At 42.4% G+C, this 13,714-nt stretch overlaps 3 protein-coding genes and 1 long non-coding RNA gene across 4 annotated transcripts; 1 reads left to right on the top strand and 3 right to left on the bottom strand.

Annotated features, from left to right (window-relative positions):
* Positions 1–6: 6 nt before the first annotated feature.
* On the bottom strand, positions 7–2,980 carry LOC306839237 (biotinidase-like). Its single transcript, XM_079367814.1, has 6 exons — positions 2,142–2,980; positions 1,696–1,845; positions 1,403–1,554; positions 1,139–1,316; positions 470–1,063; positions 7–389 (listed from the first exon to the last, which is right to left on the bottom strand). Exons 1-6 carry the CDS (start codon positions 2,358–2,360, stop codon positions 117–119), a joined length of 1,566 nt encoding a protein of 521 aa, XP_079223940.1. The 5' UTR covers positions 2,361–2,980; the 3' UTR covers positions 7–116.
* Positions 2,981–3,319: 339 nt separating this feature from the next.
* LOC306839238 (biotinidase-like) lies at positions 3,320–7,453 on the bottom strand. The gene is made up of 6 exons (XM_079367815.1): positions 6,407–7,453; positions 4,999–5,148; positions 4,706–4,857; positions 4,448–4,625; positions 3,763–4,356; positions 3,320–3,677 (listed from the first exon to the last, which is right to left on the bottom strand). Exons 1-6 carry the CDS (start codon positions 6,620–6,622, stop codon positions 3,405–3,407), a joined length of 1,563 nt encoding a protein of 520 aa, XP_079223941.1. The 5' UTR covers positions 6,623–7,453; the 3' UTR covers positions 3,320–3,404.
* LOC306839240 lies at positions 3,629–5,097 on the top strand. The gene is made up of 5 exons (XR_013781169.1): positions 3,629–3,699; positions 4,068–4,176; positions 4,460–4,585; positions 4,682–4,940; positions 5,022–5,097. It is a non-coding gene; the product is annotated as an uncharacterized lncRNA (long non-coding RNA).
* A 225-nt stretch (positions 7,454–7,678) lies between the features above and the next one.
* On the bottom strand, positions 7,679–12,863 carry LOC306839239 (biotinidase-like). Its single transcript, XM_079367816.1, has 6 exons — positions 11,617–12,863; positions 10,223–10,372; positions 9,930–10,081; positions 9,672–9,849; positions 8,990–9,580; positions 7,679–8,904 (listed from the first exon to the last, which is right to left on the bottom strand). Exons 1-6 carry the CDS (start codon positions 11,830–11,832, stop codon positions 8,632–8,634), a joined length of 1,560 nt encoding a protein of 519 aa, XP_079223942.1. The 5' UTR covers positions 11,833–12,863; the 3' UTR covers positions 7,679–8,631.
* Between the last annotated feature and the right edge of the window lie 851 nt (positions 12,864–13,714).

Consider the following 13,714-nt stretch of genomic DNA (forward strand, 5'->3'; position numbering starts at 1 on the left):
GGGAAGTGACTTAGACAAATTTATTTGTCCCAGAGGACAGTTCGGCTCCACAGGTTCCAAGTTGCACCATTCTTGATCGGAACATTTTTTTAATTGAGAAATTTCTCTTAAACAGTTCATTCATTGTCCAGGTGATACATCCGTCCATACAGACAGGCTGTCACCAGCCCACCACTCATGTTTGAGTGTTTTAGGATCACTCTGCCATTTGCGTCTTTTTCAAAACGCTCTGGCTGCTCCAGGACCATCTTGCTTGCCAAAACTGACGGGTACACATACTTGGTTTCAAACTTCCCCTCCAAATGAAAGTCCATTTTAGTGTCAGCTACTTCGACTTCCTGCCCACAGGAGCTGAGGTCCAACCCTGCACAACGAACGAGTGCACACACCTAAAACAGAGATGTGATACAGGTGACGTAACTGGTGTGAAAAAGTTTAAATTAATAAAAAAATGAAATCTCTATTTTACCTGCACAGCATAGCGTCCATTCACGACATGAGTTCCATCAAATGCTCCTAATGCATACAATTCATTACTGTCACCTAGTGGAAACCGCTGGTACTGCAGGTGACAGCAAAAGGTGCCGTTGCACACATTCACTCTGCCTTCTGTTTCATTTAAGAGGACAAATGTAAATGGGTCGTACATCATGGATGAAGTGAAGGTGTCGGCGGAGGGAAGGACTGAAGAAGCATCAGAACACTCCTCTTGGTGACAGAATCCAGAGTCTGATGATGATGATGATGATAATGATGATTTCCTCTCTGCTGCAGACAACACATCCTGTTGGTCAGTGCTTTGCTCCAACCACTGCTGGTCTAATACTGGAACCCGAGCCACCAGCAGTCTGCCCTCCTCTGGGTCTCCTCTCTGTGCATGGTGGTAGGTGGCAGAAAATGGGGTGTAGATACCACTTCCAGTCATGATAAGAGTATCACTACGAATGTTGGCTGCTAGTAGGGTGATATTGGCACCCAAACTGATCGCCTGCTGGAACTGGATTGTGTCAAGGAGGGGGAGCTGGTTCATCCAGGCAGTGGGGAAGATCAACTGACGCACACCCTAAAGGATGCCACAAAAAGGCAGATGTTAGAAAAGACAATGACAAACATGAAGTGTAAACAGGTGTATTTCTACCTTTTCCACCAGGGAAACTGTGGGCCCATGGAAGAGGATGTCAAAGCAAGTGATAAGGCCAAATTCCCCAGCAAAAGGAGTGTCAAAAGTTATGATCTCAGGTTGTGGCGGAGTGTTAAAGGCCTCCTCAAAATAGGGGTTGTTTTTATGGTAGCGTGCCACCAGCAAGCCATCTGACCTTCAAGAAAAGGTCAAAGGTTAATATAAAGTAGAAGGACATTTAGAGGAGCAACTAAAATAGTTAAATGCCTGAAGAAACAATACCTGAAAACCACGTTGGTGTTGAACTGCCATCGTCCATCAGAGGGACAGGAGGAGGTGGGGTCGGTCTTCAGGGGACAGGGCTGCAGACCAGCCATGTTGGCCACAATGTAGAGTTTGTTACGACGGGCCATACAGCTCAACTGCTGGAGAACCTGTGAAACAGCCCAACACTCAAATAGGAATCTTACTCAGACTTAGTTTTAAATGAGTCTTTGCAGACTGGTGACATTCCTGAGTAAGTATATTATGTCAGGATGCATGTCAAGAACAACATTATCAAGTATTTTTTGCACCTCAGTGTTGTTGTATTTTCCAGGCTCTGTGCAGGGGTTCCAGCTCTCTTCTTTGGGGTCAGGAATTATTTCGAGGTAGCCAGAGATGGATGAACGGCTGAAGTTGAATCCCTGAAGACCATCTTCTGGAAACACCAAGATCTGGGCACCCTGATTGAAGAAAGATATGAGAGGGGTCAACATTGAGTCATGACACTGGACACCTGGCACCCTGACATAAGATATGTAAACCAAATGTGGGTTTTTTTGTTTTGCTTTTTTAAAGTGATTGTGACGTTGTAGCCTACCTTTCATACAACAAACGTAGAAATACAACCAATCCTGATCACCACTGAAAACACCAAGGACGGCCTTCTGTCTTAACTAATCTGCCATAAGGATTTGTTACCTGCGGACAAAGTAACTTTGAATATGACTGAAATACCATCCAATCGTCCTGTCCATACCTGCTGAGACGCTCGTGCAGCCTGCTGCTCGTAGATGTCCAGGTTTCTCTGCAGGTGCTGCAGGGCAGCGGCGCGGGACAGGGGGACATGAGGCTCCGGGTTCAGAATTAAACTGTGCTCGTATACAGCGGCTATGTAAGAAGCGTTCGCACGGGGCTGTATTTGAACCAGAGCCGATGTTAAAGAATAGCAGACATAAAGGACAACGAACGAAAACATGGTTTCTTCTCTGAGATAGCTGTGTGAGCAAACCAAAGGACTGGATACATGTGAACATGTTATGTCTGAAGTCCGACTTGGGCAAGAGCATGGGGCCCCAGAGATGACTGTGCTGTTATCTTCAGGTTTTCAGTTAAAATGAAACTCAACAACCTATTCTACTATAAAAATGTTAAACCACATGGTCGTGGTTTGTTTAAAATCTGGATCACATGTTTAAAAAAATATTTGCAACAAAAGGATCACTGATATGTGCCTTCTCCAGTGTCGCAAAACTTTGAACTCGATGTAAACAAAGCTTTATTTTGAAAACGACAAACAGGAAATGGAGAAGCATGTGACCCGGAAATCACTTCATACAATCCAGTTCTGTCCTTTCAAAAAAAAAGAGAGATGCATATGACAATTTCTCGAATTGTCATTCCTCAGTAGACAGTGGACTCAACACCAAAGAAAACATTAATAGATTTGTAGAAAGACAAAATACATGTCGATAAATTATATTTCTATACACACAAGGTAAAGCATCTTCACATTCAGCAACCAACAGTTTTCTTTTCAAGCTTCTTTTCTCATTAGAGCCAATGACTGAGACAGCAAGAGCACCCTCATAACTCATAGGTCAGTCATCCGTGTTTTTTTTTTTCAAATGTAAAGATTTTTTTTGTGTGGCTTTTTTCCTTTATTGGAGAGAGAGAATCGATATGTGGGAAATGGGCTACAGGTTGGAGTCAAGATCGGGCCGCCCCCGTGAGAACTCTGGTCTGGTCCAGACAGACACACTGAGAGATATTGACTAATATTTCTCCCGTTTTGGACCCATCAACCATCAGGTTGAACCATTTGTATTGAAATAAAAAGAGAAAAAGTTGAGTCCCCTGAGGTCGACATTTGAACACGAATGACGCAACAACAAAAAAAGTTGTTTGTGTATTTATTGAAATACTTTTTGCATGAAACGGCAATATCAACCAGTTCTGGTCAAAACATTTGTCCACCGTTTTTTAAAGTATTTTCCCTGGAAAGTCATCGATTCAAAGCACTTCATACATCATCCAGGTGATACATCCGTCCATACAGACAGGCAGTCACCAGCCCACCACTCATGTTTGAGTGTTTCAAGATCACTCTGCCTTTTGCACCTTTTTCAAAACGCTCTGGATCCTCCAGGACCATCTTGCTTGCCAAAACTGACGGGTACACATAATTGGTTTCAAACTTCCCCTCCAAATGAAAGTCCATTTTAGTTTCAGCCTCTTCTACTCCCTGCCCACAGGAGCTGAGGTCCAACCCTGCACAACGAACGAGTGCACACACCTAAAACAGAGATGTGATACAGGTGACGTAACTGGTGTGAAAAAGTTTAAATATATATTAGAAGAGAAAAAAAAATCTCTTTTACCTGCAAAGCATAGCGTCCATCCACGACATGAGTTCCATCAAATGCTCCTAATGCATACAATTCATTACTGTCACCTAGTGGAAACCGCTGGTACTGCAGGTGACAGCAAAAGGTGCCGTTGCACACATTCACTCTGCCTTCTGTTTCATTTAAGAGGACAAATGTAAATGGGTCGTACATCATGGATGAAGTGAAGGTGTCGGCGGAGGGAAGGACTGAAGAAGCATCAGAACACTCCTCTTGGTGACAGAATCCAGAGTCTGATGATGATGATGATGATGATGATGATTTCCTTTCTGCTGCAGACAACACATCCTGTTGGTCAGTGCTCTGCTCCAACCACTGCTGGTCTAATACTGGAACCCGAGCAACCAGCAGTCTGCCCTCCTCTGGGTCTCCTCTCTGTGCATGGTGGTAGGTGGCAGAAAATGGGGTGTAGATACCACTTCCCCTCATGTTTAGTCTGTCCTTTCGTAGATTGGCTGCTAGTAGGGTGACATTGGCACCCAAGCTCAATGCCCGATGGAACTGGACAGAGTCCAGCAGGGGGAGCAGGTTCATCCAGGCTGTGGGAAAGATCAGCTGACGCACACCCTTAAAAAAAGAAGAATTGTTGTTAGGAAGAGAAATATGAAACAAGAACTTAGAGTTTAGTAAATTTGGAAATAAGGTGTGTTTTATTTACCTTCTCCACTAGGGCTATTGTGGGCTTGTGGAAGATGATGTCAAAGCAAATGAGAAGGCCAAACCTCCCAGCAAAAGGTGTATCAAATGTAATGAGCTCAGGTTGTGGTGGAGTGTCAAAGGACTCCTCAAAGAAAAGGTTGTATTTATGGTAGCGTGCCACCAGCAGGCCATCTGACCTAATTGTGGGACCATTTTTAAAAAAATAAGGAATTCATGTCTTGATTCACTTCAGTAAAACTGCTCTATTTTACTTCACCTGAAAACCACGTTGGTGTTGAACTGCCATCGTCCATCAGAGGGACAGGAGGAGGTGGGGTCGGTCTTCAGGGGACAGGGCTGCAGACCAGCCATGTTGGCCACAATGTAGAGATTGTTACGACGGGCCATACAGCTCAACTGCTGGAGAACCTGTGAAACAGCCCAACACTCAAATAGGAATCTTACTCAGACTTAGTTTTAAATGAGTCTTTGCAGACTGGTGACATTCCTGAGTAAGTATATTATGTCAGGATGCATGTCAAGAACAACATTATCAAGTATTTTTTGCACCTCAGTGTTGTTGTATTTTCCAGGCTCTGTGCAGGGGTTCCAGCTCTCTTCTTTGGGGTCAGGAATTATTTCGAGGTAGCCAGAGATGGATGAACGGCTGAAGTTGTAACCATGAATACCATCTTCTGGAAACACCAAGATCTGGGCCCCCTGATTGAAGAAAGATATGAGAGGGGTCAACATTGAGTCATGACACTGGAGTTGTTTTGAAACCCAATTCTCATAAAAAAAATAAAAAAAAAAGATATTTCCCCTCACATAACAGCCTCTCCTGTCTGTGCTTTATAGTTTAAGATACATTTTCTCCCTTTTAAATGTGGAAAAAAAAGATCAACAGAACTACTGGCTAATTATGACTAAAGAAAGAAGTTACCCTTTGGGTCATTCCATAACAAGTGGTCCAATTTTAGAAATCTGATCATCTCAGATTTTGATGAAATTCGGTATACAAGTTGGTGCATTGATGCATTACACATTTACGAAAAAACCCACCCTTATTTCTGAAAGGCTAAAAATGTGGAAATCAGGGTGGGTTTTTTGTAAACGTGTAATGCATCCCCCTGCACCCTGCCACTGTCAGCCCCTACTGCATCGGTCATCACCCCCCCTCCACCTCCACCCCCCGCGTGCTCCACTAATTCACGCACCCTAAAAAACTCTGCACAGCCGTTTACTGTTTATACTGTTTATGCTATTTGCACCTTTCAACGCACTACCTCACTTTTTAGCTTAATCTGCACTCTGTTTATATTGTTAATATTCTAAGTTATCTACATACATACTACCTCATAGTGAAATACTCACAAGTGCCCTTGTCTGTCGATTGTCTGTCGTTCGTTATTTGTTGTCCAAATGTCTTAAGTTATCTGTTTTATAGTATTGTTTTTTTTATTGCTAGTTTTTAGTGCTCTTCTTTTGCACTGCAGGTTTGCACTGGGGTTGGGGGGATTGCAATTTCATCTGTGCTGTATGTTTAACATGGAGCATATTTGACAATAAACAACCTTGAACCATCAGACAGCTTTCAAAAACACCAGTTTATTAACTTGTACATGTTTATTACCCAACAAAAACCAGATTGCACAAATGACCTAGAAACTTTTAGCCCTACCCTACAAAGCCCACCGTTTGCACTCAAAGGCGAAAAACAGGGCACATTCAAGGTAGAATTTAATCCAGAAGCAGTTTAGACACCAAAAAGATTTTTGTGAATAGGAATGGGAGGACTGTATCTCAGGAACTATGCCACCTACAGAGCAAACATTTTGCACATGTTGATTTCAGCCAAATACACAATTTGTATATATTCCACATTTGAGATGGTGAGAATTGAACCACTTGGCATGGAGAGACCCCTTTGAACATATTTGACTGAAGCAAGCAGACATTTATAACCCTCTCACTGTACCCGTTTAGCAGCCTCGGCAGCCTGCTCCTCGTAGATATCCAAGTTTTTCTGCATATGTTGAAGTGCAGCAGAGCGGGACAGCTGGACACGAGGCTCTGGGTTCAGGATTAAGTTGTGTTCATACACAGCAGCGACATATGATGACTCCTTCACAGGCTGGTTTTGAACAACAGCCAATGTTAAACAAATACTGAGAAAGGTACTGAATGCTGTCATGATTTCTTTGCGGTGAGAGAATAATGATTGAACTGACTTCAACCCCAACAGTTTATTTATCGTCGTGTGTTCTGGTCAAATGCCAAAAACAAACAAACAATTGCGTCAGAATGACGACAATTGCAGTTGCGCACTTAATAAATAATGAAGCAATAATGTTTCTAAATAGTGGCGTGAGTTGTTCTGAATCACTTCTTTAACCCTTGGGACTCTGCGTCCATTGGAATGGACATGAGATATGTCTGTCTCTGAACCTGTAAATACTCTTTCATTGGACGGTGACAGCACTGCTGGTTACTAATTGCGTCCTGATTATCCAATCACAATCATGTCATGACTTTAAGCATGCTCTGACAAGACAAGCATGGTGGAGCAGATCCAGAGAGGGAAGAGTAAGCACCCATTTTTAGTCAAAATATAAATTTATGTCCATGCTGGCCCAAAAAACATGCTTGCAATGTAATTTTAACTGTTACAAGTGATAATATTTAAAGTTATTTGAAATCATATTTATCATGTAATTAATTTATTGGATTTTTTTCAAAGTCCGATGTCCATATCATGTCAATGGACATCAGGAGTTGGGCAATTTTAGTTCACACTGACATGGTAAGTGTCAGTAGGCCTATATAAAAAACAAAACAAAATAACTGTAAGCTTTTCACCTGTAAAGTATGATGTCACAGTTTATTTATTGACAATTATAAACATTAATATATTAGCTCACATGAGAAGGAGCTGAGATCAACTTTGGCAATGATTCATTAGTTTATGTGAATGACCTTTGTCAATATACAACCTTGTACCTTGCTCTGTGCAGAGCTCTGTATTGGTGTTTTTTTAAACAAAAAGCCCTTCAATAAATACACAAAGACAACTTTTTTGTTGTTGGATCATTTGTGTTTAAATTTCCACCACAGGGGACCCCCCAAGGGCAGTTATTATGATTAACATTAGCATTAGCACTTACTCTTTAGTGCAATATCAACAATAACAGGGCTCTATTTGTACCACAGCTGATTTTAAAGAATAACATATAAACGATGGGTCAGCACTTTAAGCAGCCATAGCTGGGACAAAGTGCTGTACATACATTAAGAGCACAAAACATAAAAACATAAGTAAAACAATAACTGGGTTAAAACAATAAAACACTAAAACAAGAACAGAGTCTCATGCTGGGTTGAAAGCCAAAGAATAAAAATGGGTTTTAAGATGAGTTTTTAAAATGGACAGTGAGGGGGCGTGTCTTATGTGCAGTGGGAGGTTGTTCCATAGTTTGGGACCAGCAGTAGAAAAAGCTCTCTGCCCTCTGAGCTTCCGCTTAGACCTCGGTACCTCCAGGAGCAGCTGGTCAGCTGACCTGAGGCACCGGGCAGGAGCGTAGGGATGGAACAGGTCAGAGAGGTAAGGTGGGGCGAGACCATTTAAAGATTAAAAAACAAATAAAAGAATCTTAAAATGAACTCTAAAATGCACAGGCAGCCAGTGAAGGGAGGCCAGAATGGGAGTAATGTGCTCCCTCTTTCGTGCTCCGGCGAGCAGCAGTGTTCTGGACTAACTGGAGACGTGTGAGGGAGGACTGGCTGACTCCGAAGTAAAGTGCGTTGCAGTAATCCAGTCGAGATGTAATGAAGGCGTGGATTACTGTTTCAGGTACCATCTAGATATAGCCAGGCTCACTTCCACGCACGGCTTGGGCTCTAGAACCCAGCTCGTGAAGAGGGGCTGGACTATAGGCTTCTCTAAAGTTTCTCGTGGTGAGAGGTGGCGGGGTGTGGGCCTGCTTATAGCCCCACAGCTCAGCTGCCATGTGTTGGAATTCACCCCAATGAACAAAAGGATCGCACCTCTGACTGTAGTCTTGGCCTATGGACCGAATAATAAAGTTGTTTTTTTTTCCAGATAGAAAACAAATGTGAAACAGAAATATCAACTAGTTCTGGTTAAAACATTTGTCCACTGTTTTTTAAAGTATTTTTCCTGGACACCTGTCATTCCAAAGCAGTTCATTCATTGTCCAGGTGATACATCCGTCCATACAGACAGGCAGTCACCAGCCCACCACTCATGTTTGAGTGTTTTAAGATCACTCTGCCATTTGCGTCTTTTTCAAAACGCTCTGGATCCTCCAGGACCATCTTGCTTGCCAAAACTGACGGGTACACATAATTGGTTTCAAACTTCCCCTCCAAATGAAAGTCCATTTTAGTTTCAGCCTCTTCTACTCCCTGCCCACAGGAGCTGAGGTCCAAACCTGCACAACGAACGAGTGCACACACCTAAAACAGAGATGTGATACAGGTGACATTAGTTTTGTCAGAATATTCACAACCCCAGATAAATTCATTGTTTTGTCATTCATACCTGATGGGCATAGATTCCTTTCTTGTGCATTCCAGCAAATGCTCCCAATGCATAGAGTTCTTCATTGTCACCCTGTGGAAACCGATGGTACTTGAGATGACAGCAAAAGGTGCCATTGCACACATTCACTCTGCCTTCTGTTTCATTTAAGAGGACAAATGTAAATGGGTCGTACATCATGGATGAAGTGAAGGTGTCGGCGGAGGGAAGGACTGAAGAAGCATCAGAACACTCCTCTTGGTGACAGAATCCAGAGTCTGATGATGATGATGAAGATGATGATGATTTCCTCTCTGCTGCAGACAACACATCCTGTTGGTCAGTGCTCTGCTCCAACCACTGCTGGTCTAATACTGGAACCCGAGCAACCAGCAGTCTGCCCTCCTCTGGGTCTCCTCTCTGTGCATGGTGGTAGGTGGCAGAAAATGGGGTGTAGATACCACTTCCCCTCACGTTTAGTCTGTCCTTTCGTAGATTGGCTGCTAGTAGGGTGACATTGGCACCCAAGCTCAATGCCCGATGGAACTGGACAGAGTCCAGCAGGGGGAGCAGGTTCATCCAGGCTGTGGGAAAGATCAGCTGACGCACACCCTTAAAAAAAGGAGAATTGTTGTTAGGAAGAGAAATATGAAACAAGAACTTAGAGTTTAGTAAATTTGGAAATAAGGTGTGTTTTATTTACCTTCTCCACTAGGGCTATTGTGGGCTTGTGGAAGATGATGTCAAAGCAAATGAGAAGGCCAAACCTCCCAGCAAAAGGTGTATCAAATGTAATGAGCTCAGGTTGTGGTGGAGTGTCAAAGGACTCCTCAAAGAAAAGGTTGTATTTATGGTAGCGTGCCACCAGCAAGCCATCTGACCTAATTGTGGGACCATTTTTAAAAAAATAAGGAATTCATGTCTTGATTCACTTCAGTAAAACTGCTCTATTTTACTTCACCTGAAAACCACGTTGGTGTTGAACTGCCATCGTCCATCAGAGGGACAGGAGGAGGTGGGGTCGGTCTTCAGGGGACAGGGCTGCAGACCAGCCATGTTGGCCACAATGTAGAGTTTGTTACGACGGGCCATACAGCTCAACTGCTGGAGAACCTGTGAAACAGCCCAACACTCAAATAGGAATCTTACTCAGACTTAGTTTTAAATGAGTCTTTGCAGACTGGTGACATTCCTGAGTAAGTATATTATGTCAGGATGCATGTCAAGAACAACATTATCAAGTATTTTTTGCACCTCAGTGTTGTTGTATTTTCCAGGCTCTGTGCAGGGGTTCCAGCTCTCTTCTTTGGGGTCAGGAATTATTTCGAGGTAGCCAGAGATGGATGAACGGCTGAAGTTGTAACCATGAATACCATCTTCTGGAAACACCAAGATCTGGGCCCCCTGATTGAAGAAAGATATGAGAGGGGTCAACATTGAGTTATGACACTGGAGTTGTTTTGAAACCCAATTCTCATAAAAAAAAAAAAAAAAGATATTTCCCCTCACATAACAGCCTATCCTGTCTGTGCTTTATAGTTTTTAGTTACATTTTCTCCCTTTTAAATGTGGAAAAAAAAGATCAACAGAACTACTGGCTAATTATGACTAAAGAAAGAAGTTACCCTTTGGGTCATTCCATAACAAGTGGTCCAATTTTAGAAATCTGATCATCTCAGATTTTGATGAAATTCGGTATACAAGTTGGTACATTGATGCATTACACATTTACGAAAAAACCCACCCTTATTTCTGAAAGGCTAAAAATGTGGAAATCAGGGTGGGTTTTTTGTAAACGTGTAATGCATCCCCCTGCACCCTGCCACTGTCAGCCCCTACTGCATCGGTCATCACCCCCCCTCCACCTCCACCCCCCCGCGTGCTCCACTAATTCACGCACCCTAAAAAACTCTGCACAGCCGTTTACTGTTTATACTGTTTATGCTATTTGCACCTTTCAACGCACTACCTCACTTTTTAGCTTAATCTGCACTCTGTTTATATTGTTAATATTTTAAGTTATCTACATACATACTACCTCATAGTGAAATACTCACAAGTGCCCTTGTCTGTCGATTGTCTGTCGTTCGTTATTTGTTGTCCAAATGTCTTAAGTTATCTGTTTTATAGTATTGTTTTTTTTATTGCTCTTCTTTTGCACTGCAGGTTTGCACTGGGGTTGGGGGGATTGCAATTTCATCTGTGCTGTATGTTTAACATGGAGCATATTTGACAATAAACAACCTTGAACCATCAGACAGCTTTCAAAAACACCAGTTTATTAACTTGTACATGTTTATTACCCAACAAAAACCAGATTGCACAAATGACCTAGAAACTTTTAGCCCTACCCTACAAAGCCCACCGTTTGCACTCAAAGGCGAAAAACAGGGCACATTCAAGGTAGAATTTAATCCAGAAGCAGTTTAGACACCAAAAAGATGTTGGTGAATGGGAATGGGAGGACTGTATCTCAGGAACTATGCCACCTACAGAGCAAACATTTTGCACATGTTGATTTCAGCCAAATACACAATTTGTATATATTCCACATTTGAGATGGTGAGAATTGAACCACTTGGCATGGAGAGACCCCTTTGAACATATTTGACTGAAGAAAGCAGACATTTATAACCCTCTCACTGTACCCGTTTAGCAGCCTCGGCAGCCTGCTCCTCGTAGATATCCAAGTTTTTCTGCATATGTTGAAGAGCAGCAGAGCGGGACAGCTGGACACGAGGCTCTGGGTTCAGGATTAAGTTGTGTTCATACACAGCAGCGACATATGATGACTCCTTCACAGGCTGGTTTTGAACAACAGCCAATGTTAAACAAATACTGAGAAAGGTACTGAATGCTGTCATGATTTCTTTGCGGTGAGAGAATAATGATTGAACTGACTTCAACCCCAACAGTTTATTTATCGTCGTGTGTTCTGGTCAAATGCCAAAAACAAACAAACAATTGCGTCAGAATGACGACAATTGCAGTTGCGCACTTAATAAATAATGAAGCAATAATGTTTCTAAATAGTGGCGTGAGTTGTCCTGAATCACTTCTTTAACCCTTGGGACTCTGCGTCCATTGGAATGGACATGAGATATGTCTGTCTCTGAACCTGTAAATACTCTTTCATTGGACGGTGACAGCACTGCTGGTTACTAATTGCGTCCTGATTATCCAATCACAATCATGTCATGACTTTAAGCATGCTCTGACAAGACAAGCATGGTGGAGCAGATCCAGAGAGGGAAGAGTAAGCACCCATTTTTAGTCAAAATATAAATTTATGTCCATGCTGGCCCAAAAAACATGCTTGCAATGTAATTTTAACTGTTACAAGTGATAATATTTAAAGTTATTTGAAATCATATTTATCATGTAATTAATTTATTGGATTTTTTTCAAAGTCCGATGTCCATATCATGTCAATGGACATCAGGAGTTGGGCAATTTTAGTTCACACTGACATGGTAAGTGTCAGTAGGCCTATATAAAAAACAAAACAAAATAACTGTAAGCTTTTCACCTGTAAAGTATGATGTCACAGTTTATTTATTGACAATTATAAACATTAATATATTAGCTCACATGAGAAGGAGCTGAGATCAACTTTGGCAATGATTCATTAGTTTATGTGAATGACCTTTGTCAATATACAACCTTGTACCTTGCTCTGTGCAGAGCTCTGTATTGGTGTTTTTTTAAACAAAAAGCCCTTCAATAAATACAAAGACAACTTTTTTGTTGTTGGATCATTTGTGTTTAAATTTCCACCACAGGGGACCCCCCAAGGGCAGTTATTATGATTAACATTAGCATTAGCACTTACTCTTTAGTGCAATATCAACAATAACAGGGCTCTATTTGTACCACAGCTGATTTTAAAGAATAACATATAAACGATGGGTCAGCACTTTAAGCAGCCATAGCTGGGACAAAGTGCTGTACATACATTAAGAGCACAAAACATAAAAACATAAGTAAAACAATAACTGGGTTAAAACAATAAAACACTAAAACAAGAACAGAGTCTCATGCTGGGTTGAAAGCCAAAGAATAAAAATGGGTTTTAAGATGAGTTTTTAAAATGGACAGTGAGGGGGCGTGTCTTATGTGCAGTGGGAGGTTGTTCCATAGTTTGGGACCAGCAGTAGAAAAAGCTCTCTGCCCTCTGAGCTTCCGCTTAGACCTCGGTACCTCCAGGAGCAGCTGGTCAGCTGACCTGAGGCACCGGGCAGGAGCGTAGGGATGGAACAGGTCAGAGAGGTAAGGTGGGGCGAGACCATTTAAAGATTAAAAAACAAATAAAAGAATCTTAAAATGAACTCTAAAATGCACAGGCAGCCAGTGAAGGGAGGCCAGAATGGGAGTAATGTGCTCCCTCTTTCGTGCTCCGGCGAGCAGCAGTGTTCTGGACTAACTGGAGACGTGTGAGGGAGGACTGGCTGACTCCGAAGTAAAGTGCGTTGCAGTAATCCAGCCGAGATGTAATGAAGGCGTGGATTACTGTTTCAGGTACCATCTAGATATAGCCAGGCTCACTTCCACGCACGGCTTGGGCTCTAGAACCCAGCTCGTGAAGAGGGGCTGGACTATAGGCTTCTCTAAAGTTTCTCGTGGTGAGAGGTGGCGGGGTGTGGGCCTGCTTATAGCCCCACAGCTCAGCTGCCATGTGTTGGAATTCACCCCAATGAACAAAAGGATCGCACCTCTGACTGTAGCCTTGGCCTCTGGACCGAATAA

This window comes from Symphodus melops, assembly GCF_947650265.1.
Source record: "Symphodus melops genome assembly, chromosome: 18".
Classification (NCBI taxonomy): Eukaryota; Metazoa; Chordata; class Actinopteri; order Labriformes; family Labridae; genus Symphodus; species Symphodus melops.

Bases quoted from the DNA above. Each gene is read 5' to 3' on its own strand.
- LOC306839237 (XM_079367814.1), bottom strand. From the start codon at position 2,360: ATGTTTTCGTTCGTTGTCCTTTATGTCTGCTATTCTTTAACATCGGCT. The intron at 1,846-2,141 runs GTATGGACAGGA...TTCTTCAATCAG, and splicing joins CTGCACGAGCGTCTCAGCAG to GGTGCCCAGATCTTGGTGTT. The intron at 1,555-1,695 runs GTGCAAAAAATA...GCTGTTTCACAG, and splicing joins GAAAATACAACAACACTGAG to GTTCTCCAGCAGTTGAGCTG.
- LOC306839238 (XM_079367815.1), bottom strand. From the start codon at position 6,622: ATGACAGCATTCAGTACCTTTCTCAGTATTTGTTTAACATTGGCTGTT. The intron at 5,149-6,406 runs GTACAGTGAGAG...TTCTTCAATCAG, and splicing joins CTGCCGAGGCTGCTAAACGG to GGGGCCCAGATCTTGGTGTT. The intron at 4,357-4,447 runs GTAAATAAAACA...TCTTTTTTTAAG, and splicing joins CAATAGCCCTAGTGGAGAAG to GGTGTGCGTCAGCTGATCTT.
- LOC306839239 (XM_079367816.1), bottom strand. From the start codon at position 11,832: ATGACAGCATTCAGTACCTTTCTCAGTATTTGTTTAACATTGGCTGTT. The intron at 10,373-11,616 runs GTACAGTGAGAG...TTCTTCAATCAG, and splicing joins CTGCCGAGGCTGCTAAACGG to GGGGCCCAGATCTTGGTGTT. The intron at 9,581-9,671 runs GTAAATAAAACA...CCTTTTTTTAAG, and splicing joins CAATAGCCCTAGTGGAGAAG to GGTGTGCGTCAGCTGATCTT.